This window comes from Aythya fuligula, chromosome 5 (genome assembly GCF_009819795.1).
Source record: "Aythya fuligula isolate bAytFul2 chromosome 5, bAytFul2.pri, whole genome shotgun sequence".
NCBI classification, from domain to species: Eukaryota; Metazoa; Chordata; class Aves; order Anseriformes; family Anatidae; genus Aythya; species Aythya fuligula.
In genome coordinates this window covers 41,635,591-41,659,365 of record NC_045563.1, presented here as the reverse complement: position 1 = coordinate 41,659,365, position 23,775 = coordinate 41,635,591, and the positions used below count along the sequence as shown (strand labels likewise).

The following is a 23,775-nucleotide window of genomic DNA, read 5'->3' as shown; positions in this document are numbered from 1 at the left end:
TTGTACCATCACATATAGAAAATACACTGTCAAAATTGCTACTGATATGGTGAACTAAACAACACGTTTCTGAAATATTAAACCCATTTCAGTTGCATGCTTTTTCTTTTATATGTTTAGTGACAAACAAGAAACCGGCTCAAGCTTCTATTACGAAGGTCAAGCAATTTGAAGGCTCTACATCTTTTGTCAGGAGAACGCAGTGGATGCTCGAGCAGCTACGCCAGGTCAATGGTATAGATCCTAACCGGGTAAGTCTGAACGGTTATGGCAAATGAAAACTGAACTTTTAACACCTGATTCACAAATCAGTTACATCTTTCATTATTCAAAAGGCAGATGGAATGATGAGATACAGGATTAAATGCAAATTCTCAAAAAAGAAATAACTTAGTGTGGTATGTGAAATAGATTTTAATGGGAAAGATGGGAGGAGGCCAAAGCTCATAATCAGGTATTTTCTTCTTTCCTTCCTGTCTTCCCCTACTCTTCCTCCTGTTCACTCTCTTCTTTGTAAAGAAAAATAAGAGCTGTGTTTGTCTTGTCTTCAGCTATAAGCCTCTCGGGTTCCATTTTGGCATGCAGCTCTGTTGTAAGAGAAGTAACCAGAAGCAAAGACAAGAGAGGTTACTGAGGTTCAAGTGCATGGAAATATTTTGAATCTTGCTTTTTTTTCTAGGACAGTCCTCTCCTCAGATTCTTCTGCAGTTTTTATCATTCTGTACAAAGGGCTGTGATGTAGTTTATCTGCTAGTTTAAATTTAAAGCAATTTTTTTCTTTTTGATTTAAAACAAAAATTAAAGCAAACAAAACTCCACAAAGTGTTTTGGAACTCCTTCCAGAATGTTTGCCTCAAACATATTTTTTTAATGTGGAATATACAGAGTGCCTTGAGCTGTCTTGACAAAGCCACACAAATATGTAATAAGCTTACGAATACAAATCAGAAAATGATCACAAAGCAACTTAACCGTGTTCGTTGTACAGCAGAATGTTTGTAGATAACTCCATTGGTTTGCTCAGGGCTGTGCTCTGATCAGCTGCCTAAATCTTAGCGGCTTAGTGGTGCAGACTGCTGTTTCAGTATAGTCTTGTTAACAAAAATGAAGCCTTTGGAGTTTTGTGGAATTTTCTTTGAGTAAAGGAGCACTGAAAATGAGAGCAATGATAATACAGATATGGGATATGAGTTTTAGGCCCTTTCCCATCACCTGTTAAGCAGCTCTCTAAATAGCAGCTTGAGATACTTTCACATTGAAAGTCCTATCAAATTCTTCAACTTATACGCATTCCTCTAGGACTTGTTTTCCTGTGATTCCTAGTGCCACTGACTCAAAATAGTTTTTTGTATTAGTTTACGAAATGAATTCTAGCAAATATCACTAAATGTATAGCAGCAGTACTCTTACAGAATCCATTTACTTTTGTTGTTGATGCATGGTACGGAGGTGGGGTGTTATTTTATTCTGGCAGTGCTCTTTTGTTCTTGTTATCTTGAGATCTATACAACAGTTTATGATAATAAGTTAAATACAATAACTGCAACTTGCTATTTATTTTCCTTTTTTGGGTGAATATAAAGAGCAGAACCACATCTTCTATAATACATTGCGAGAGCAATTTTGAGACTGAGAGGCTGAACACATTAAAATAAAAATGCCTATGTTAATACAGAAGAAACATAGTAACTATATATCTGTAGCTAAAAAGGATTTCTTATGAGATTCCAACTTCTAATTCCTTGGTCTAAAACCCATTATTTTCAGGTATTTTTTTTCATAGCTGAATATTCCTCACTAAAAGAAAAAAAATATCTGCGAGAAAAAATATCCTGCCTGTGTTTTCATCCAAAAATGTGCAAAAGAACAATAATCATAGGATGGTCTTTAGTTGCATGATCTTTGTCTTTTTTTCCTACATAACTGCTTTTTAAACAATGGCAGCTCTACATCTTTTTCCAAATCATTAATAAAACCAAAGTAGTAGTAATGTTTCGTTTTTTTTTCTTCTAGGATTCCCCAGAATTTGATTTACTATTTGAAAATGCTTTTGACCAGTGGGTAGCAAGCACAGCTTCAGAAAAATGCACATTCTTTCAGGTTCTTCATCACACTTGTCAGCGATACCTGACAGACAAGAAACCAGAATTTATCAACTGCCAATCTAAAATTATGGGAGGTAAGTCAGTTGAAGCTGGAGTACTTACAATTGAAGCTGGAGTACACAACCATGCAGTTGGACATGAAATGATTTGCACCTGAGTTATTTTATGTCCAAATGAGCTTGCTACCTATCTACATCTTGAAATCATGGGTCTGAATACGCTGATTTCACAGTGGTGAAATACAGGCTTCACAGTTTCTCCATCAAGCACCACTTCAAATTCTTACAATATTTTTTTCTTATGTTTAGTTCTAGAGGTAATATCCACTACCTCCCTTGTGAGAAGTCATTTTTCTCCCACTCTTAGTAGCATTCAATTTGTTTCCAAAAATATTTCTGGGCTGCCTGGAATATTTCCCACCCAAAATCTGTTCTACAGGGTCATTTCCTAACAAGTGTTCCCAAAAGTGTTTATTACCAAGTTCCTGTAGTTTTTTTGAAATTTACTTTGATCTTGACAGAAATCAGTTAAGTTTTATTTTCATAATTTGTTCATCCTAAGGTATCCGTCTGATGTCTATCCAGTATTAGACATCAGGTTTAAAAAGAAAGAAATAAAGGGAGAGGGCAGACACAGGGGGACACCATCTGGTCGATATATAGAATTGTTGTTTACCATCTACTTCATGAACCACAAACACTACTTTTGGGGAAGGATTTTTCACTTATTTCACAAAATATTCTTTGGGAAAATAAAGCTTACGGAAGGTAGGTTACCTTATTTCTAAAAATAGTCACCTTTTTATCTGCTCTAAACCAGAACACTTCTAAACCTTTTATGCTTCTCTGTTCCACTCAGCTGGAATAAAAAGTTACTTTTGCTTTTTCATTGAGTTTTGTAACATTTGATATCTCTAAACTGTCAGAGATGCACAGGCTGGCTTGGGGTTTGGTTTGTTTGTTTTCCCCCAAGATATCAAATACAGATACTGCCAGCCTTACTCAACTCTTTCTGGTAGTTCTGTCTTATAAAACCAGTATCTGTTCCAGTACACCATCAGAAGTACATTTTGTGCACCCACCTTTGCTTTTACAGCAAAGTTTTGCTGTAACTTTGTCTTCCATCCCTTTCTTCTAAAATACCAATGGTAAAACTTGAGGAAGGGGGGGGAATCATCTCCAGTTTGGCGCGTACGTTTTGGGTAGTGACACTGAGGTTACCACCAACTTTGCAGTCAGAGCTGTTCTGTCAATCATATTTTGCTTTTAGTGTCTTCTAAAACTAAGATAAAAGGCACAAAATTTTCTTCTAAATGTCCTTTTTTTTTCCTTCCTGTTCCATTAATCTTCTTTCCATCATCTTCAAAAGCTTTTGGATTACATTATATTTAAAACCTCAAAATGTGTTTATCTTACAGAGGCATGCTTCCTGCGCTGAGTAAAAATAGACAAATAACTGTCATTGCAACTTTGAAATATCTCCAGTTAAAGGCAGCCCTCCTTCATGATATCTAGTGCCATGAAGTTAGTTCGGTTTACTGGTTTATTCTAGTTGGTCAATTACTTTGAGGCAAACAGAGAAATTCAGTGACCAGAAATAACACTATTCATTGACTTTAGAAGCTCTTCTGTTAGTTCACTGGTTCAGATGCTCAGCATCTGCAGTTCTGCTAGTTCTGGTAAGCCCAGAGATGGGCCAACAACACACCAAAATCCAGTTAGTCTGAAACCTGCAGTATCAGAGATCTGCGTGAAAAATACAGGGAAGTATGTAACAGATTTCAAATTCATCCTCACTGGAGAAAACGGGGCATCAGTATAGCCAAGCAAGCCAAACAATGTATACCTGAGGATATATCTTGAATTACATTACAATCAGTTTAGAATTTGCAACTCTTCCCCTCCATTTTCCCCTGGTAACTAACCAAAGCAATAGATTCAAATCATTCTGAAACCTTAGCACTGTCAGATTATGGAGGGAGCTTGTCACTTTGTGCCCTTTATGTTTTAAAATAGCCTTCGTTTTAAGTGACATTCTTTTGACTTTTCTGGGGGATATGCACAGTAATTTCCTCTTGGATGGTTTAACTTCTAATACCAAACCAGTATGTTTTAAATAAATTATTACAATATATGCTTACGTAATGTTCTAGATATGCACATCAAAGATGTAACTGTAACTATACATATTCTCTTAAAAAAAAAAAAAAAAAGACCTAACTTCTTCCCAACCAGAACTGAAGATGAATGAACTTGAAGGGTTTGTTTACAAGCTTACTGATTGAGCCTTAGTCCTTCCTAAAGGATGCAAGTGAAGAAAGTGAAATTCATGCTGTTTCTGCAGGAAGTGCTTAAGAGCTTATCCTTAAGTGAATAGGTGTCATCCTGTGGAACTGGAGACCCTCTTCATTGACTTCCTGAATTTACTACACGCATACATGTGCACACACACACACTTCCTCCTACTGGCCTGATTCTTCTTTTCCAGAACTATTTTTTGTGTTGAGTATGGTGTAAGGGTGTAGTCTGTGGAATTACATAGTCTACGCTGTTTTCTGTAACTTGCTTAATGACATTAATTATAGTGATAATGAGAACTGATGACAGGAGTGGGTGCTAATTCTCAGAACAAAGAACAAATTCAAATTTGTAAAGACTGTAATGAGATTCTTCCCTGTATTATCTTGTATGAAATAGTTTATTTTTTGTTTGGAAGAGGCCTCTCTATTGCTTACATGTGATTTCTAGGTGTTGCTTTGGGAAGTGGAAGACAGGCATTTGGAAAGAGGGTTTTTTTGATTCAAGTAGGAAAAACTTTCTCCTTCCATGTCTTTCTGATGTATTGGCTCCAATACTGGCATATGTCTAATCTGAGGCATTGTTGTGTTATGTTAATGAAGTAACTAAGCTAATCATTTTTTTTATTTAGACACATTACTGATGTTAAAAAAAAAATAAAAAATAAAATAAAATAAAAAAGAGAAAGTTTGAGGTGAGCAGTGAGCTGAATATTTTTATTCACAGATTATGATCATTATAAAAACTTAATTGTTGACCTAATATTAGGCTGATACTAAGAATGCATTTGGTCTTTATATTTCTGGGTAGAACCCTGTAGACACAGTGTTTGAAACCTCAGATTCTGTGCCAGTAACAATTAGCAGTTGCTGCCACCTTTAGACACACATCAGAAGTGCAGAATCCTTGGAAAGACAGGTTGAAGGAAGATATGTTCCTGTATTTTTGTTTGTTTGTTTGTTTTAAGCGTTGTCCTACAAGCTTTGGTCACCCTGTCAATTTAATTAAAATATTCTTAGAAGTTCAAAGTAGTGATATCTTTGCCTCTAACCTTTCCTCTAGGACAGCTGGCAAGAGTTACTAATGGATCGTTTTTTCTCTTCTCCAAAAATATATTGCCAATGTGAGAATAGTAATGAGTTTCTTTTTTCGTAAGCTATTGATGCATCTTAGCTTCAGCGATCTAGGAATAGGGCTTTATGATGTTTTCATTAATTCTTTGGACTTATTTGAAGATGAAATTTCTACATGAAAAAGCCAGTTTGCATTCAGTTTTATAATGCAGATCTATACTATTTTAGAAAGTAGGCCACTGGGTCTTATTTCCAAATAAAAACAAGGACAAACAGTTATTGCAAGGCTGTATTTTGGAAAGCAGATTTCACAGAGGTTTTAAAGTTTGCTAGTAACTACAAGCTTTAAAGCAAAATATTTTTGTTCATGTTGTCTGAAAACCTTCTGTATGTTGAAAGAGATGTTCCTGTGGTGGATGATATGTGGTAGAATACCACATTTGGGACCGGTAAACATATAGTAGTTTTTACCATACTGTGCAAGCTTAATGAATAACTAAATGAGACAAATGGAATTAGGATAGGAAGAAAGACTATTGCTCCCCCCCCCCCGCCTCATTCCTTTCACATATCTGATACTTTTTTTCACCTCTTACCTGATATAGTCATAGAAGAAATGTGTGCTTGAGCATATTACCCTTACAGACTTCTACTTGTAAATTAATTCTGTTGCAAGTGACTTTGACAGATCTAAATTTAAAAAAATAAATAAATAAAAAATCTATCACTTCATTTTGGCAGCATTTTGGTATTTTCAAATTACTGACCTGATTAATCTTAGCAATCTTTCTTTATGGGAACTGCAAAATTCTTTGCATTGAGTTAAGATATTTTTTGCCAAGAAAATAAAGGTCAATGTCAGTCTAGAGACTGAAATATTATAAATTATTTTCTTTTTACTGTCAGAGACCATTTCAGGCACTTGCTTTTTTTTTTTTTTTCTTATAAAATTAGCTGCTTATATAAAAACATCTAAAATATTAGCTATCCACAGATATGAATATAATAATTTTATTAATATGCAAACTTTGGAAGTAATCTATTATGCTCTTGTTCTTCTGATCATCAAGAAAAGTAGTAATTATTGAGCCCTCATTGTGTGTAGTTATTACAGTTCTCCTGTTGCAATACTACATATCTTTGAGAAGGTGGTAATGCATACTGGTAGATAAACAAGTACACAGACCACAAGTCTGATCCACTCTGACAATTATATTTACTTACTTGCTGTTTTTCTCTCCTTTATAAATCAAATACAATTGATTTATAATGCAGTGCTACTGAACTGCTATATTTTATCTGTAATATGTTCCAGCACCTTTGAGCCATAAGCTTGTTTGTATTTTGTTTTGTTGTGTGTCTGTGCCTCTGTTGTGATTTTTTTTTTTCCCTAGGAAATTACTGCATTTAAACTGAATGTGTTGTTTATTGTGGCTTGACAGTTACTGTACTGTTGGTTTGGGTGTTGTGTTTTTTTTTGTTTGTTTGTTTTTTGGCATGAATTCTGCTTGAAAAAATGCTTGTGTGTGAAAGAAAGTGAACAGTCTGTAAAATCAAATTGACAGAGAAATCAGTTTCTGAATGTCAGTCATGTTAGGAATCTGATTCCAGGACGAAGTAGTGTCACAGCTCCATCTATGACAACAATAAGCTTGTGTGGTTCCACTGTTGCAGTTCAGTGAAGACAAGAGATCACAGCCTCCAGTTGTAATGAAAGTTACTGTATCTGAGATAAAATACAACTGCCCGGACTCAAACTAATGATGTCATTGATGAGAACTTTGGAACATCTTTGAAGTACTCCCTCTGGAGAGCTGAGATTTGCTTTACATTTCTAAAGAAAATTGCTGAAGAAAAGTTAATTTGATAGCCATTTCAGAATGCCCGTTGTAGCATGACAGTAGTTTTCTAAGGGTATAATTTACTGATTTTCTGTCTTTGTCTTCACAGTATTTAAACTCCCTCATAAAATTCAAAACAGATCAGATTTGCATCACCTTCACTCAACATGGACCTAACGCATTGTATTGCATCTCTGCAGCTGTAGAATACCTTGTGGGGATAAGAGGCACAATACTGGCATCGCTGTATTGATTTCCAGGGGCAGAGTCAGATCAAGTCTCAAATAACAATCACTAAAAACACCTAACTCTCCCATTGTTGAAGGTATAAATGAGAAGCTGGTCCAAACTACTGCAAGACCAGTTTCACCTGCTAATTGTGACAGATCCTGTGCTACTATCAGACTATGAACAAATTATGTAGTAATTTGTCTCATCTCTACATTCCACTAGAAATTTTTCTTCAATGAAAGGATACATAGCTGATGAATTTACGTTAGTATTTTCTATTCCATCTGCACTGCCAGACCTCTGACAAGATAAACATCAAATGACTTCTTTGCCTCTTTGGGAAGGCCTACCAGCACATAACCTTGGTTTACATGTATGTATGTATCTATATAACCAATATTTTTTTCTTGTCCTTCTCCTCTCCTTCCCTCCCTCTAGAGGACTAAAGCTGAAATGGTGCATTAAAGCCAGTTTTGGATTTGGACAGGAAGGTATTGAAAGTACAGTTCTCTCAAGTGTCTTCTTAAGCTTGCAGTTAAGAATGTCATTGCTGTTCTGACCTGAACAGATTATTTAATAGTATATCCTTCCACTCCTAACATTATTCTTCAAAGATAAATTGAGAAAATAATATTCTGATGTCAGTCTGCTGATTCAAGTATTTTAAATTGTAATTAAATTAATAAGTTTAGTAAAGGTACTACTTTAGTGAATGTTCTGTATTTCAGAACACTTGGTCATCCTTTCTGGCTGATAATTTAAATATTGAAATTATCTAGAGACTAACTGGGGGGGTGATTTTGGGAGGGCGAGAATTTGGTGGTGAAGATGTTTCCTAAGTGCTTTCTAAAGGAAAAACAGCACTAAATAGCACTATACTGTATATCTTCTTCCCTTCTTCAGACTATTTTACTGCTTACAAAAAAAAATTCTTTTTTTATCTGCAAATTGTTCAATATCTTTCTCTTCTCTCCCAAGACCCTTAGATTTGTATTGATACTATAATTACACAATGCCTTTGGCTCTTAGGTGATCAGTGCAGTCAACAAAACACAAAACAGTAAAAATAAAGGAAAGCCATTCTTCACTTTGTTTCCAAACTTCTGTTCAACTTGTAGTGACAACAGTATATCCTAGTGTAAATCATACATTGTCATACAGGCGGTCTTGTTAATAAATTTGAACTGATTGCTGTTATACTTTTAACTGTACTTTATTCATTGATGCAACTCCAGTTTTATGCCATTCAGTGGGAACAATATATAGCTCATTTTCTTATATAAATAGTTTTGGTGTGATGAACAGAACTTCTTAATTACCATAGCAATTCATGGTTATTTCCTTCTGGAAACAGAAGGTAATTGCTAAATGCTGTGTTAATGCATGTGCAATTAAAAATTAAATGCTTGTGTTTACAAATCAGTCACTGTAAAGTCTTATCACTGTTGTACAGATAAAGCTCTGGATTAAACTGAAATAATTTTTATATGGCTAATAGAGAATGTGATGAACCTTTTATGAATGTGTGTTAAAACAGATCATGCAAACTGCAATAATGATATCTCAGGAGCCCAATTAGTTTCATCATTAAATAGACCAATTTCCATACTGATTGATGATAGTGTCTGTTTATCTTTCAGGTACTGTGTATGACAGGTAAGAATGTTCTTTGTGCATTCTCTGATGCAGCTTGTGATCATAAGAAGAAAAATAAAATTATAAATGAGGCTGACAGGAGCTGTGTGGTGCTTCCTGCAAAGTTTTGTTTCTTCAGTTTTTCTGTCCATCAGCAAGTAATGTTTCCAGAATTACTGGTCTGAAGCACTTTCCCAAAGGCCACTCTGCCTCTCCATTGTTTCTGCATCTTTGGGCCCAATCTGTTATGTATAATTGTACAGGTCACTAACAGAATTTTCGAAGGAGAAAGGAGAATTTAATTCCAGCAGTTCATATTCTGCTACAAGAAATTCAAAATGAAATGTCTGACTTGCTAAGCAAACTGGATTACCAAGCTGTGTAGCTATTAATCAGTTTGGAAATCTGAATGTCAGAAAATAAGACAATTTCAGATAAAAGGACAAAATATCATAGAGAAAAAAGAAAGCTATATTAAAAGCCACCCTATTAAGCCACTTATTTGAGTAACTAAAAATAAGTAGTATGCTTCTGTGCTTTTATATATAGCAAACATACTGTTGAAAAACATTGAATGAAATCCAACATCTTTCTTGATTTTAGTTTGACTGAAATTGACCTAAACATACACATTTTGCTGATATTTGAAATTAATATTAACCTAATTCTTTAGATTAAACTCAATATAAATGCGTATTTTCCCCATGTCATCTGGCAGTATTTATTTGCTCCACCTAGTGCGTGAGTCAGCAAATACTGCTGGGTTAAAAATACAGGTTGCCCTTTCATAAAATGATGAAGTATCTTTACTTCTCTATTTTCCTTTCTTGTTTATTTGAAAGAGAAAAGTCTGTAGTCTTAACTGCTGGGATCTGCTCTACACAGCTAAAGAAAGTTGCATATGCTTCAGAAACTGGAACACTTATGCATACCATGGTTGGGGGGTGGGGGGGGGGAACAAACACCACAAGTATGTGACTCTACATACAATGAAGACTGTAGGCATGCAAAATCTGCAAACACAGGACCTTCTAGATGAACATTCTGGGAATTATGCAAGTGGCCTCCTACTAAAAGCAACCCAGAACATCAGCTGATCCATACACATATTTTGGTTATATTTATCTCAACTTGCAAGTGTTACAAAATCTCTTTCCTGAGAAGATGTTACATGAAAAGGGGTTTCAAGTCTGTTGTTGAGGGGACTCTGTATCTGATCTAATAGATGAGACCTGAAACCTTCAAAGAGACAGAAAAAAAAAATGTTAATAGTTTTCACATCAGTAGAAACTAAGCAAGGATGAAAGACAGTTTTACCAGACTCTAGGAAAGAGGTACTGACTACTACTCTATTTATCTATTTATTTTTAAGTGATTGTCAGTCGACGGGGAGAAGTTTACATCTAAGTGGGTACAGCTCAGGCAGTTTTGGTATTCAGTCAGAGAACTAACTTCTCTAGAAATTTTGCATCATGTAGTTACCTCCTGAAGAAAAGCTTGAATTTTTTACAAGTTATAAGAAGAATGCTATCTGAATCATTCATAGGAATGATTCTCCAATATATCCAGTACAAATTTTGCTATTCAGGGATACAAATGTAAGGAGAGTCAATCATACCAGAAACCACCTACATATGCTCTAGAAATACACTGATTAAATTCAGTAGGCTACTGAGATATGGATTTCTGTGTTCCTCATAGATTAGCATGGATTTTATTTTTTTGGTTTGCTGATGTTTCAGCTCAGCAATCTGTATTAACTAATATTCACCAACAAATTTTAAGACGATGTCTTGATGGTGATGAGTTTTATAAAGCTCTCTACACACTTTGATTCCCTTAAATTCAGTGGCAGCTTTCTGGTTGTGAAAAGTACCAACAGAGTTAATCCAGTGTTTGGGAGCTTTTAGAAATATTTTCCTAGAAAACTAATGCTGATTTTAGATCAAGCCATGAAAAAAAAAAGGAAACCATTTCCAATGCATTATTGCCCAGTACATGTGTTTACAGGAAAAGTGACCTGAACAAAAGCCAAAATAAGCTTCTTAGAAAAATCAGTGGAACTGGCTTTAAACAAGCAAATTATGAAAAAAGTAACGACTGACTGAAGAACTGTTGAAGTAAGAAAGTGCATGATATTTAAAGTGGTTTCACTGGTTTTGTCAGACTCCTCAGGGGCTGAAGAGAAACCACTTGAAAAGATCAAGTTTCACTTCCATCTTGACAAATTCCAGCACACCGTATTCTTAAATATTCATCTCTTCAGTATTAATGCCAATTTTCTTTTCTAAACGCAACTTATTTTTTCCTTACTTGAAGTAAATAAATAAAAACATCTGGAGATGTTCCACATCCTATACATTTTGTGTTTTTAATTAGTAATGTGAATAGTGTAACAACATTGGCAGGCATGATATCGCATGGCATGCCTATCAAGTGTTGGCTTGATATTTCTTTAATTGATTCATCATTCATGAGTCAATGTGTGTAGGTTCTTAGGTCCCTTCCACCTCCTCCCCTTCTCCCCCCCCTTCCCAATAACTTAGTAATAGTTTTTATTTAGTTCAATAAATCTGGAAGATATTGTTTTTTCACAGGAATTAGTGCATGTAGCTTGCGCTGCTGTATCATAGGCTACTTGGAGCAAATTCTGGTTTCACTCTTCATTGTTTGTTTGCAGTTTCGAAGGAAAGAAGTATTATCTGTAACATTAGTCTCAATGGATCTTTTGTTCTTGGCTTTCCTCATGAAAATTAGTAGCAAAATAACCATTCAAAAATAATTTTGGGGTTTTATTTATTAACCTGAGAATATTTTTCAGTAGAAACACTTTTCAGATTAATTATAAAATTAGTAGGTAGGTGTTTATTTTCAGTTGTCTTTGTATGTCTGTAAGAATAACAGACTGTTGTAACACAGATTTGCTGTGGTGCTCACATAAGTTTTGTGTATTGAACTAGTTTTATAGTTTCACCAGCATAATGCATTTAACTATTGTATATTTGTTTTTAATTCTGTGAAAAAAGGGATCTGGGTGAATGTAACATTCAGGGTTCTAGTTCAGAAAATTAGCAGTGACAGTATGCCTCCTGGTTAATACTCTGTGTATTGGCTTTCTGACTCTCACAGTGCCGTTGTATATGTCCAGATAATTGATTCCCTGTGACGTAGATTGTTTTAAAGCTTTTGGAGTTCTAATGAAAGCTACCAAGGAACTCTCATACTACCGTATTGTGGAAAGTTTAATTTTTACTAGTCCTTTTGCTGAAAAGAATAAAGGATAGGACATAATTTTTTGTTATGCATGGGTTCTAATACATATACCAGTTCATGCTGATGATATGCAACTTTACATAAGGAGTTTTCAGTTTGTACTGTTGTATGTGTTGTTAACATTCATTGTCAGTTCCTTCAAGAAAGAGAATAAGCCGTTTCTTGGGGCTCCTACACTGTATGCCAGAGAAGAATCAGATAAATTATTAAGCAGATGTGGACGATAAGGCTAAGGGTTTAGATGATACTGAGTCTTACTTTGGCTTTAAATATGAAGGTTTCAATTTAATTCAGTATGCTGTGACATGGAGCATAACCACTGTTTCACATGGAGAAGGGATGAAGATAGATCAAAGCAGCATAAGATGACTGTAGCAATAGTGTTTGGGTGGAATTGTAAATGAAAGATGATTATTATGATTATAGTACAGAAGAAAACGGTGCACTCCTACAGAATTGTCCTGCAGAGTTTTTCATTTATTCTACATGGACATAGTGTGACTGTTTCAAAGAAAGTCACTCTATATAAAGATAAGAGTGTTTGGAAGAAGCTGTGCACTTGTAATCTGTGTCATGGATATAATAGAGTAAGCTCCTGAAATGGTGTAAGAGCACAACACTGGAAAAAAAAAAAAAAAAAAAAAAGTCCAAAAAAACCTGTTTCCTTATATTTCCCAAGTACTACGTTGCAATACTGTCTTTTTTATGACACAATTTGATTGAAAAAACAGTAACTTATCCCCGTATCGATAACTGAACTAGATGACAAACATGACAAACTGGCAGATAACACGTTAACTCAAGAACATTATAAATGAAAATATATTATTTACATTTATACTTTGTGTGTAATATAAAGTATATCTGCATTTGTGTATTTTAACAGCTTATTTTGATATTGCAGGAAACAGCATACTCCATTCAGCAGCAGACAGTGTGACAAGTGCAGTGCAGAAGGCAAGTCAAGCTTTGAATGAGCGTGGTGAAAGGCTAGGTCGAACAGAAGAAAAGACAGAGGAGCTGAAAAACAGTGCTCAGCAGTTTGCAGAAACTGCACACAAGGTAGGACTTTGGGACAAGGCTCTCACATTCCAAGTCACACATTCCTTTCTCATGAGGAAGCTCTAGAAAGAAATACAGTCAGTCGCTGTTTAGAAACAGCATACACTTTTCCTTGTAATTGTTCCTCATTTGGCTGATTTCTGATTTATAAATTCTGTGAATGGATCTGAGGTTTACTGAATTCCTACTTGGATTGAAATGAAACTACCTGTCCTAACCTTTCTGAAGCATATTTCAAATCCATCTTTCCACTCCTTTTATAAGACGTTGTAAATAGGAACAATTGGTACCTTCAGGCTGTTTGTTTTAGTTTGGTGTGGGTTTTTTTGCTACAAAAAATATTCCATATTAGGATCCAATTTTGCAATTCTACTGTCTGTTCTGTGATTAAGTGGAGAGCAGGGAGTAACAAATACTGTCAAAGAGCATTCTGGATGCTCTTCCAGAATTCTGTTATTAAGTATGAATTTCTTCATGCTTCCTTCTAACACTGAGATGGGAGAAGATAGATCTTCCTTCTGATTTAAGGAAACAGCTACTTATTCCTGCAAGAATGATTGCTTTACAATCAGAAATGCTGATAATGCTGCTCACACAAAATAGGAACTAACTTCTTCAGAGCATAGATTCTTTAATCTATTAGTTTCTGATCCCAGTCTCTAATCTGGCAATTTTTTTTTTATTTTTTTATTTTTTAGCTTTAGATAGGGAAGCAGTTCATTGCTACATTAGTGTGACAAAAAAATTAATGAGCTGGTGGTCAAGAAACATTTCACTGAGGCTTCAGACATTCTTTAGTCATATATTAAATGTCTGCCTGATGTCACAGTGGAGGAAGTAGGGGAAAAAAGAGTAATACGGAAGAGCAAATCTGAAGAGCAGCTAGACACACCTATTGTGTCTAGACACACCTTTTTACATTGATGTGAATGCCCACCCCTTTTTTACGTACATTTTAAGATATCTTGGTTTTACTACTAGTAAAAATTCCAGTCAATCTGCTTCTTGGCAGTCTTATTTTTGTTTTATTTTACTTTATTGTATCTCATTTATATACCAAGTTTTGAGGATATTCCTTTTCAGTATGACTCAAACTGATTAAGTGCTATGTTGATAAATGATAACAAAACCATGACACCCTTTTACGTAAGGATATAAGAATATCTTAGGTTGCTCAGAATATCCTTAAGTGTAAATTTAACATTACAGTGATTAAAAAGTCATCTGTTAAAAGGCCATGGCAAAAACAATAGGAAAAAAAATGAGGATGAGGACAATCAGAGGAAAAAGAAATCAGTACTTTTGCAGTAATTATTATCAATAACTGCATTTCAGATATAAACTTTGCAATAATTTATGGCATATTTTTGGTGTTTTTTTTTATGGGGAGTTTTTTGTTTGCTTTTTTATTCATTTTGTTGTGTTTTTTTTTTTTTTTTTTTTAAACATCTGGTGCATATGGAATGAGATAATGCTAGTGTTGAGAAGGCTTTAAAATTCAACTGTGTATCGGTAAACTGTTGTGAAACTGTCCGGCTCTGTACAGACTGCAAAAACACACTGCGTGCAGCAATACAGTAAAATTATTGTTAATCCACCTTTGATTAGAAGTCATAGGCTTGTGACTGTTTCTGAAGAGGTATCTTTTTATATCTGCAAATGTTATGAGGATTTTGAGTAACAGTTCCATCTCAGGAACATATGGGTATTGCCTATTTTTGTGGAAGATATTGATAATACTGTGCCTGTTGCTTCTGCATGTGCATAATGGTGTTCAACTTCCATCTATCTCTGTGACAGAAGTTGTGGGCATCTACAGAATTTGATTTGTTGACTTTATAATACATCCACAGCAGGCAGAATGCTTTTCAAAAAAAAAAAAAAAATTTAAAAAAAAAAGCTAAATATTATAAATGAGGTCTCAACTCAATCTGAATTTTGTAATATTTATAAAACAAATATTTCTAAAATATATTTCTAAAAGGTATAAAAGGCAAGTAAACAGCGCTGGGTGTGTGGGGAGTCTACGTTCCACCAACACGCACACACAAACATCAAACATTATAAATATACAGAACATTGCTTTACATACTAAACACAAGTATGCCTATACATACGTACAATCAGGAAAGGTAACAAACAATCCTCTGAGTTTCATGACTTACTAAACTTGAGTACACCTATCCATATGTGATTCAGTGATTCAAAGATTGAAGCCGAAATTCCTTTAAGTGGTATTTTCTTTATTGCAGCGCTGGATGCACGGGGCGTCTCTCCACCTATCGTGCATACCCAAAGCAGAAAGCAGTCTTGAATTTATACAATCAACCAATATTCTACAAGCGCCTATACATATTCATCACCTATCCCTGCCTTCCCTCGCTTCTCATGCTAATTAGCCTTTTGGCACCTTGCGCCTGCATAGAGCCTCCCAAGAATTGTGGGCAGGGGTCTTTGGGAGGAAGACCCCGAGTCTTCCTCACAGTGTACTTTTCACCTTTGGCCAGGAATCTGCTGAGTTGGCAGGTTTCTTAATTGCAAGAGCTGGTTGTTGCTAATTCTTCCGTTTGTTGTATCTTTATAATGAATTCCAATGTCCAGTTTTGAGATTTATAGTCCTTACATTTGTTTCTCTGTCCATCTGTCGCTTCCTTATCATGAGTTCCAGTGTCTTGTTTTGAGATATACAGTCCTTGTCTGGGGATTGTCCTTGCCTCCCCAATGCCTCCTTAATCATCAGAAAAGGTAACAAACAATCCTCCAAGTTCCATGACTCAACAGTCTCCATTTTCCACTCCTTTTCTTGATTACAAACAAGTCTCCATTTTCCATTCCCTTTGAACAGTATGTCTTGCTTTAAGTTGTCAAGCAACTCAGTCTTCAGGCCTTATGTATCCCGTTCTTCCCGGATCGAAGAAAAACATATCCATCTCCTTTTCAAGGCCAATTGGGCCTGGGTCAAAAGGCACGTCCAGGTCAGCAGGGGGCATAACAGCAAAAGCCTTCGATGGCAGTAGCTGTGGGGGGCCCATGGCGTAGCAGTCAGATCAGTAAAGGAGCCCGCAGCTCCCTCACTGTCTGGTAAACCACACGTTTCTGACTGTGGTCCCACATGGCTCTTTAAGGCCTCAGAGACTGCTCGCCAGGTTGCCGAGCAGTCCCACTGCAACCTTGCCATTTTTAGTTGCAGAGTCCCACACCTTGACCTCAATTTGGTTCCATATTTCAGGCTCATAATCTGTCCAATTTTTAATAAGGAGAATAAGCTGTAAGGTTACCAGGACAGTCTTTGTTCCTAAGGACGTATGATTCCCCGTAATGCACAACTGCTTACCAGCGAGGGGCAGTTGTGTGCGCAGGTCTGCTTCTCTCAGCTCAAGCTTCTCTCCAGCTCCAGTGCGCCTATTTCCAGCGACTTTCTGTACAAGCTTCTCTGAGCAGTTTGCTGAGTTTGGCCGAACCTATCTTCATGAGGCAATCAAAGTGCCTGTTTCCGTCCTGGTCTCCATTCTGTGAGCCTGTTCCTCTTCACTTCTTTTTCCTGCTTCCTTATTGATGTAACTTCATCGTGCTGCCTTTTTTTTTTTTTTTAATCTTGAAGGCAGGTTCCCCTCTTATACCCTTCTCTCCACAGCAGTTCTTTTCAAAACAACTTTTCATTGATCAAACAACTTTGAATGTAATAACAACAGCAAACACCCAGAAACTTCCATGCCTCAATGGCTGGAGAACAAGAAACCCTGAGACTGCTTGTAGTCTCCTGAATCACCCTTCTTTGTTCCCTCAAAACTCTTTTATATTCCTGATGGCCTCGTCATTAAGAGTCTAATGTTATCTCAACCACCGGGCTTTTGCTGCTTTGTTGCATTAGGACCAGAAGTCCTGGATTGGTACTTTGCAGTTCTATACAAGCCAACTCTCAGGACCCATGGATTTATCTCATCAGGTCCTGTGAGCTTTCAGGTTCCTTATATGATCTCAAACCTGATCATCTCCTACAGTGAGCAGTTAATCTTTCTCCCAGTCCCTGCCTTTGCCTTCTGGGGCCCAGGCTATGTGGCTGGATCTCTTGCCAGTGAAGACTGAGGCAGAAGAGTCATTGAGTACCTCAGCCTTTTCCATATCCCAGGTAACCAAGTCTCCCATTTCCTTATGGAGAGGGCCTACAATTTCCCTAGTCTATTTCCCTAGTCTTTTATGGCTAGATCCTTGAGTATGAAAGGTTCGTGTCAATTAAATTTGAGTTATTTGTTAGTCGTCATTTCACTGTTAGCAAATGACATGTTAGCTGCACCTACCAGTTCAGGTTTCTAGACAACTCATCTCAGCTTTATATAGCATGCTATTATCTACAGATATCTTTTTTTATATTATACAGAGTCTAAAACTAAGTTCTCTAGTTGATTTGGCAAAGTCAGTTTGCCTACAGTTTTTATACAGGATTTATCTCACTTTAGCTCTTTCTTCTCTCTTATTCCTAGTTTTCAGTCCATTTTTAATTATTTGAACTATTCAGTAATTGTAGAGGTAGAAAGACAATCCTTAAAAAAATCCTTAAAATCAATCTTTAATTTTTCATCATCATGTAAAAGCAGAGCTGCTGAACAGGTGTTTTAAACTCTCTAGAATTTCTGATTGTAATAATCCAAATCATGAGGCCTAAATGACCTTTCTTACATGCATGTCTCTGTATCTAGGCTCTTGCTTACCCACATAGTTCTCATCACACATAGCAAAATAATGGAACATTGGGAGACATAGCTCTGAAAACAGATAAATTCTGCCTCCTCACCATAGCAAACGGAAACTTTTAGATATCTAGCACAGAGACAATTTGTTTGCCTATCTCTGTGCAAAGAAGTTCACGATTTCTGGCTTCTTTTGGAGAATCCAGTTTAGAAACTCTTCTGATCCAAACCAGCCATGTTAGCTTTATATAGCCATTGGTACAAATGATGCCTCTCTAATTCTTTTTTTCCTTTTTTTTTTTTTTTTTCCAGCTTGCAATGAAGCACAAATGCTGAGATACTGCCCAATGCTGAAATCTTCCTGAGAGAAACTGAAAAGTCTAGATTCAGCAGTTTTTACAGGAGATTAAGACTTGTGTGCTTTTTTCCTTCCAGTTCAGTGGAAATGCATTCTTTCAAATTTCTGTGCAGGAAAAAATGTTGCATTTCTACCTTTTTGACTTACATTTTGTTCCTTTTTTGTGATACTGCTACACAGTCCAGCAGTACTTTGTACCTGTATTTCTGTTGTTACAGGAGCCTAAAGCAAACGGGAACTGGACCAAATGACAAGCTGATCAGGATTAAAATAATAATATTCTTCCCCAGTACTCTTTCCTGATACTGTATGATACTTTTTCCTGATATTGTATAGCAAAGTTGTTAACTGGGTGTTGACGTTTGTGTGGAAATAAAATCCAAAGAAGGGATACACTTTCCTTCATTTTATGTAGCATAAACAGAATTTGAATGTTGGAGTTGATCACCTGAGATTGTAACTATGGTGGAGATTACTGCTTTGTCCTGGAAAACACTCTTATCCTACCCAGTGTAGGAAGTTTTGCATGTGCCATCACCAGCATTCAGATATGCATATTTGAATTTCATAGGGGAATCATTTGAAGGCATTTTGAATATTCCTATTTTACCTTCCAGATGGATTATTTGAGCAGTAGAGTGAAACATAAAGAATGTATTCTTGAAGTTTCAACACTGAGAAAGGAAGTAAATTATGCGTCTAAACACATATAGCTGTGCCTCAGTCGAGTATTTAGCAATCTGCTGTAAAATAACGTTTCATTTTCTTTATACCTATGATTCTCTGGCCTAAAGGCCTACATAATTGAGAATTCATTTTCCACATCATATTTTTCATAATCTTTCATAAAGTAAGATTTTTTGGGAACACTCCTGAGAAATTTGGTTAGAATGACTTCTGTCTTTAGTTAATCATCTGATTTTTAAAATGGAGGCTTTGAAAAAGCATGTCTCAGTATATTAGAATCGTACCTTCTAGTTTGCTTCATTTTTCAACATTTACATTATCGCTGGAAGTGTGACTTCATACATCATATTATATGCACTGTATGCAATATATGGCCTGTAATCTTTTACAAAGATAAGCAGGTTACTCTTTTTTCTTTTTTACTTCACAGATGATTTCGTAACATTTTTAAAACATTCTAATATGCTTTAAAATTAAAAAAATAAATAAATAAAAAATGCTTTGTTTGTTTGTTTTACACCATTAAGGAAGAAATAGAAATCCTAGCAGAAGTTTCAGCCTTCATCTTCCAGAGACGCAGCTCTTTAAAAGCAATGCACATCAGAATCTTCTGTCCTCATCTTACCAGAGATCCAGAAAGCTGTCATTAAATGAATGTACTGTAGTTTTCATTTTCAATGTAGAATTAGATATTTGCATTATTAATGACACTTTAAACAGTCTAAAGTCTTCAGAGCAGTGCTTGAAAGAAAGATAAAAGCTGCTGTAGTCATTGAGAATATCTTGGTTACTGTAAGCTGAAGCAACTTAAATTCTGTCTTGGAAACACTCATCGTTAAAAGATGTTTGGCTTTAGGGAAACATTCTTATATGAATTTAGAGACATCACATTGTTAAAACTGATTGCATTCAAACTTTACGTCTACTTTTTCATGTATTTTAAACTGTTTTATATGAAGCTTGTTATTTAACATCACAGTGGGAATTGACAGAAGGCATAAATTTGTCATCTGTGTAGTACCATACGATCATTTAGACAGATTTAGCATCAGCTCTAACAGTTACCACATTGTGCACTGTCAATTGAAAAGGAGTTTGGCCAGCTCTGTGTTACAAGTCAGAACAGGCTCATTAACAACATGAGCTCTGCACACTCAGTCAAGTTACTTACAATTAATGCTTGCCCTGGACATGTCAGTAGCTTTCTGAGTGCCATTGTAATGACTGTATTTCTGCAAATCAATCAGGAAAACAGTCCCTCATTGGAAATTAAATTTCTGCTAGAAACAAAATGTTAGATGAATTTTTAAAAATAGCTGCATTAGAATTCAGTCTGGGAGTACATATTTGACCACAATTTTTTTTTTTTTTTTTTTTTTTTTTTTTTAAACTTTATCCTGCTGCTAACTTCCAAGTCCATCTCCTGAGAGAAGGAATAGACTTTGAACTGCTGCCACCTAGCTGGCCTTCTGAGCTTGTCAATAATTCAGAAGAAATGTTGAAACCCCAGATCAGATAAACCTGAAAAGAATTACTTGTCTAAACTGATATAAAAAGGCATAGGTTTTCAGGTGTTTACATGAGTATCAGCTGAACAGGTCAAGGTCACAGCTGCACTGCTAAGTTCTAGGTCATTTGTGAGCTGAACTGTTCTAAGGCATTGCTTTAATCTTAATGATAGTTTTTCAGGATATTTTTTTTATATATCCTCCAGTAAAATGTATCGTGTTATGTATCATAACTCAGGACTTCTATCTCACCATCAAAAGCCATTTACTGTGGGAATTCTGAGTAACCTAGTGTTATTGAATGAAGGAAAAGGGGGTTATTTGTGTGTTCACTTTGTTCTTGCTATTCATTAAACTACTATATTTGGTAGTTTTTAGAAGAAAAAAATTAGAGGTGTATAAATGTCTATCCGAAGGTAAATCTTAGAGCATTGCAATTTCCTTCTGGAACTTAGCTTGTAGTGTATACAATATAGTATTAGATAGTCATGTACATAACATATACTATGATTCAGGTTAATGTTTCATATGAAAGAATGTATTTGTAAATTGTAACAATATCAATAGTTTCTTTATCCTTTTAAAGTTCTGCAAAGAATAAAAATAATGCATTGTTAGACTTGAAACTACTGTACTGCAAACTCTGTCTTAAAAGGCTACTTTTGTGTCTAGCAAAAGTTGTGCATTATGTGAAATATTAACCAAAATGTGCTCTCTAAAAAGTGATCTTAAAGGTTTTGCTATGATATGGCAGAATTGTAATACTTGCTGGTATCTATTGTAACCAATTCCTCAAGTTCTCAGAGATGTAGAAATTTTGTGCCATTATGGGTAAAAAAATAAATAAGAGTGGGACCTGCTCTCTAGGGTAATTACTGGAAACCATAGTTTTGTCATTAAATACTTTAACTGTGATCAAAAGAAAGCTGTCCTTGGATTTTTTCTATATGTCTATTAGAATTTGTTCATTCAAAATACAAATGATTTTTAAAAAACATCTTTCTCTTTCACTCTAGGAGAATTATATTTCACTCTAGCAGAACTGAACAAAAAATTAGTTTCCACTAAGATGAAAGGTTTCGGGAGGGGGGGGGGAGAGTAATAGGAACTAGGTAGAATGATTTCATGTCCAAGGAGATTCCAGACCATACTTAACACAAGTAAGAATCCAACGTAAAAGCAGGTTGAAAAGAATTCCATGTTAAATTTTATTTCAATTTTCTATAAAATGCTTATTGATAAATTGTTGTTTTCTTTTGCTCATCTACTTTTACTGATATTTTTTTAATCAAAATAAAAGCAATTCTGATTGTCCGGTGGGAATAAAGCTATAAAGGCTGTGTTCTTAAACTTCTATAAACACAGAGAAGCAATGTTATTTTATTAACAAAATATTAAAATGAGGGCTGCTTGTAGATTTACATCAAGTATGAACTGATTCTGATGCCATCTGTTTGTTTTTTTTTCCAGGCTTTTACAAGGTCTCTACTATTTCAGCTACTAAGAGAAATTTGCTAGAACGCTTGTCAAAAGTCTGATGTTGAACACAGTATGTGCTCAGTGCCCAAACTGCTTGAAACTTTTACTAAAAAGAAATAGATTTCTGGTGGATCAGAACAGAAATTGATCAGAAGAGCATTTTATTATAATTAACAAATCATAATTTGGCCAATGTAAAGAAGTTCTTTTCTATACAGTGGTGAGCAGATCAGTAAGATGTAACCAATATTCACTAAGGATGTCTCAGGTTAAGAAATTGCTTTAATTTTTTTTTCAAAACTAATCACATGAAAGTGGTCAACTACCAGTGGGCTAAGGACATGGACTTACCTAAAAATTGTTTTTTTTTTTTTTCCAGTAATTCTAAAACTGAGCAACCAGTTCGTAGCTCATAACCTCAGCTTGTTTTGTGTGTCATATGAAGCACTGTATGATGTTATATGTTTCGACTCTCTCTTTTTTTTTTTTTTTCTGAGTGTTTCTTTTTATTTGCTGTTATCTCATAAAGTCTGCATTGTCACAATGACTGGGTAACTCCAGACTGAGTGTAAGCGTACTGTTTCATGTATCTTGATTCATCATCAATGTTAGGCCTAAGTATTCTGGGTATAAAAGTAAACTTGTTAGCTAGGGAAATTGTATGGCTTTAGAAACACAGAAGGTAGATATCTAACAAAATTCCAAATGATGTTTTAAGTCCTTTCACAGCTCTCTGATGGTAGCTAAAATGATAGTTGCTTTTGCAGGGGAACTGACGTTCTAGCCCATATTGTGTTGGAATTTCGTTGCTGCTAAAGATGTGAGGACAAAGTTTTGTTTGATCATAAGTGTTCTCTTCTGAATAGAACAGAAAGGAAACCTGGAAAAAAAAACAGATTTTGGTAATGTTTCATAATATATCAAAATGAAAATCTTTGTATGGAACTAAAATTAATTAACAAGCTGGTTTCCAGTCAAATCAATGAGTCAGGTTTTTTTTTTTTTTGTCTTTCCCCACCCCCATCGCATTTCAGAAAGATACAGGAAAGCTTTCCTTGCATAATAAATTTATAGCATGATCAGAAAAGAAGGATTTCTACAAAAAATTATTTGTGGGAAGTATTAAGATTTTAATGAGAATTATCTTTCTTTCCAAAATGTTTACCAGTTTTATTAAACATGACATCTATTAACATTTACAACAGCTGTGAGATCCTTTATGCAGCTATGGTTGGCCCTCTGATAAAAAGCATTTGGCTTTAATAATAAATTGCTACATTCAGTTGTATGAGCCTTGTAAGAGAGTTTAGCTCAGTCTGAAGCATTCCAATATTGCTTTTTAGGGATAAAGTATGAGTACTATTCATACTGCAAATCAAGAGCAGCTAAATTCTGAGGTGAGAGTGGACAAGATGAGGAGCATCTTGAGCAAGTCAGGAGAGGTTATAAAGTAACTGCCAAGTGAGCTCTGTGAGCTCAAGTGAGCCAAGCATCTCCAAGGAAAAAGAACAGCAGTGGTGGAGAGCTTGCCATTAGTG

General features: G+C 35.4%; 1 protein-coding gene across 3 annotated transcripts in view; it reads left to right on the top strand.

Annotated features, from left to right (window-relative positions):
- STXBP6 (syntaxin binding protein 6) overlaps positions 1-19,702 on the top strand; it is a 109,769-nt gene extending 90,067 nt beyond the window's left edge. For 2 of the 3 annotated variants that reach the window (XM_032188782.1, XM_032188783.1), the window contains exons 3-6: positions 121-251; positions 2,014-2,179; positions 13,360-13,517; positions 18,782-19,702. In XM_032188782.1, coding sequence (XP_032044673.1) covers positions 121-251; positions 2,014-2,179; positions 13,360-13,517; positions 18,782-18,814 — 488 coding nt within the window. In that variant the 3' untranslated portion in view covers positions 18,815-19,702. Of the gene's footprint in view, positions 1-120; positions 252-2,013; positions 2,180-13,359; positions 13,518-18,517 lie in introns of all 3 variants that reach the window. The other variant, XM_032188784.1, reaches the window with a different exon arrangement.
- The last annotated feature ends 4,073 nt before the right edge of the window (positions 19,703-23,775 follow it).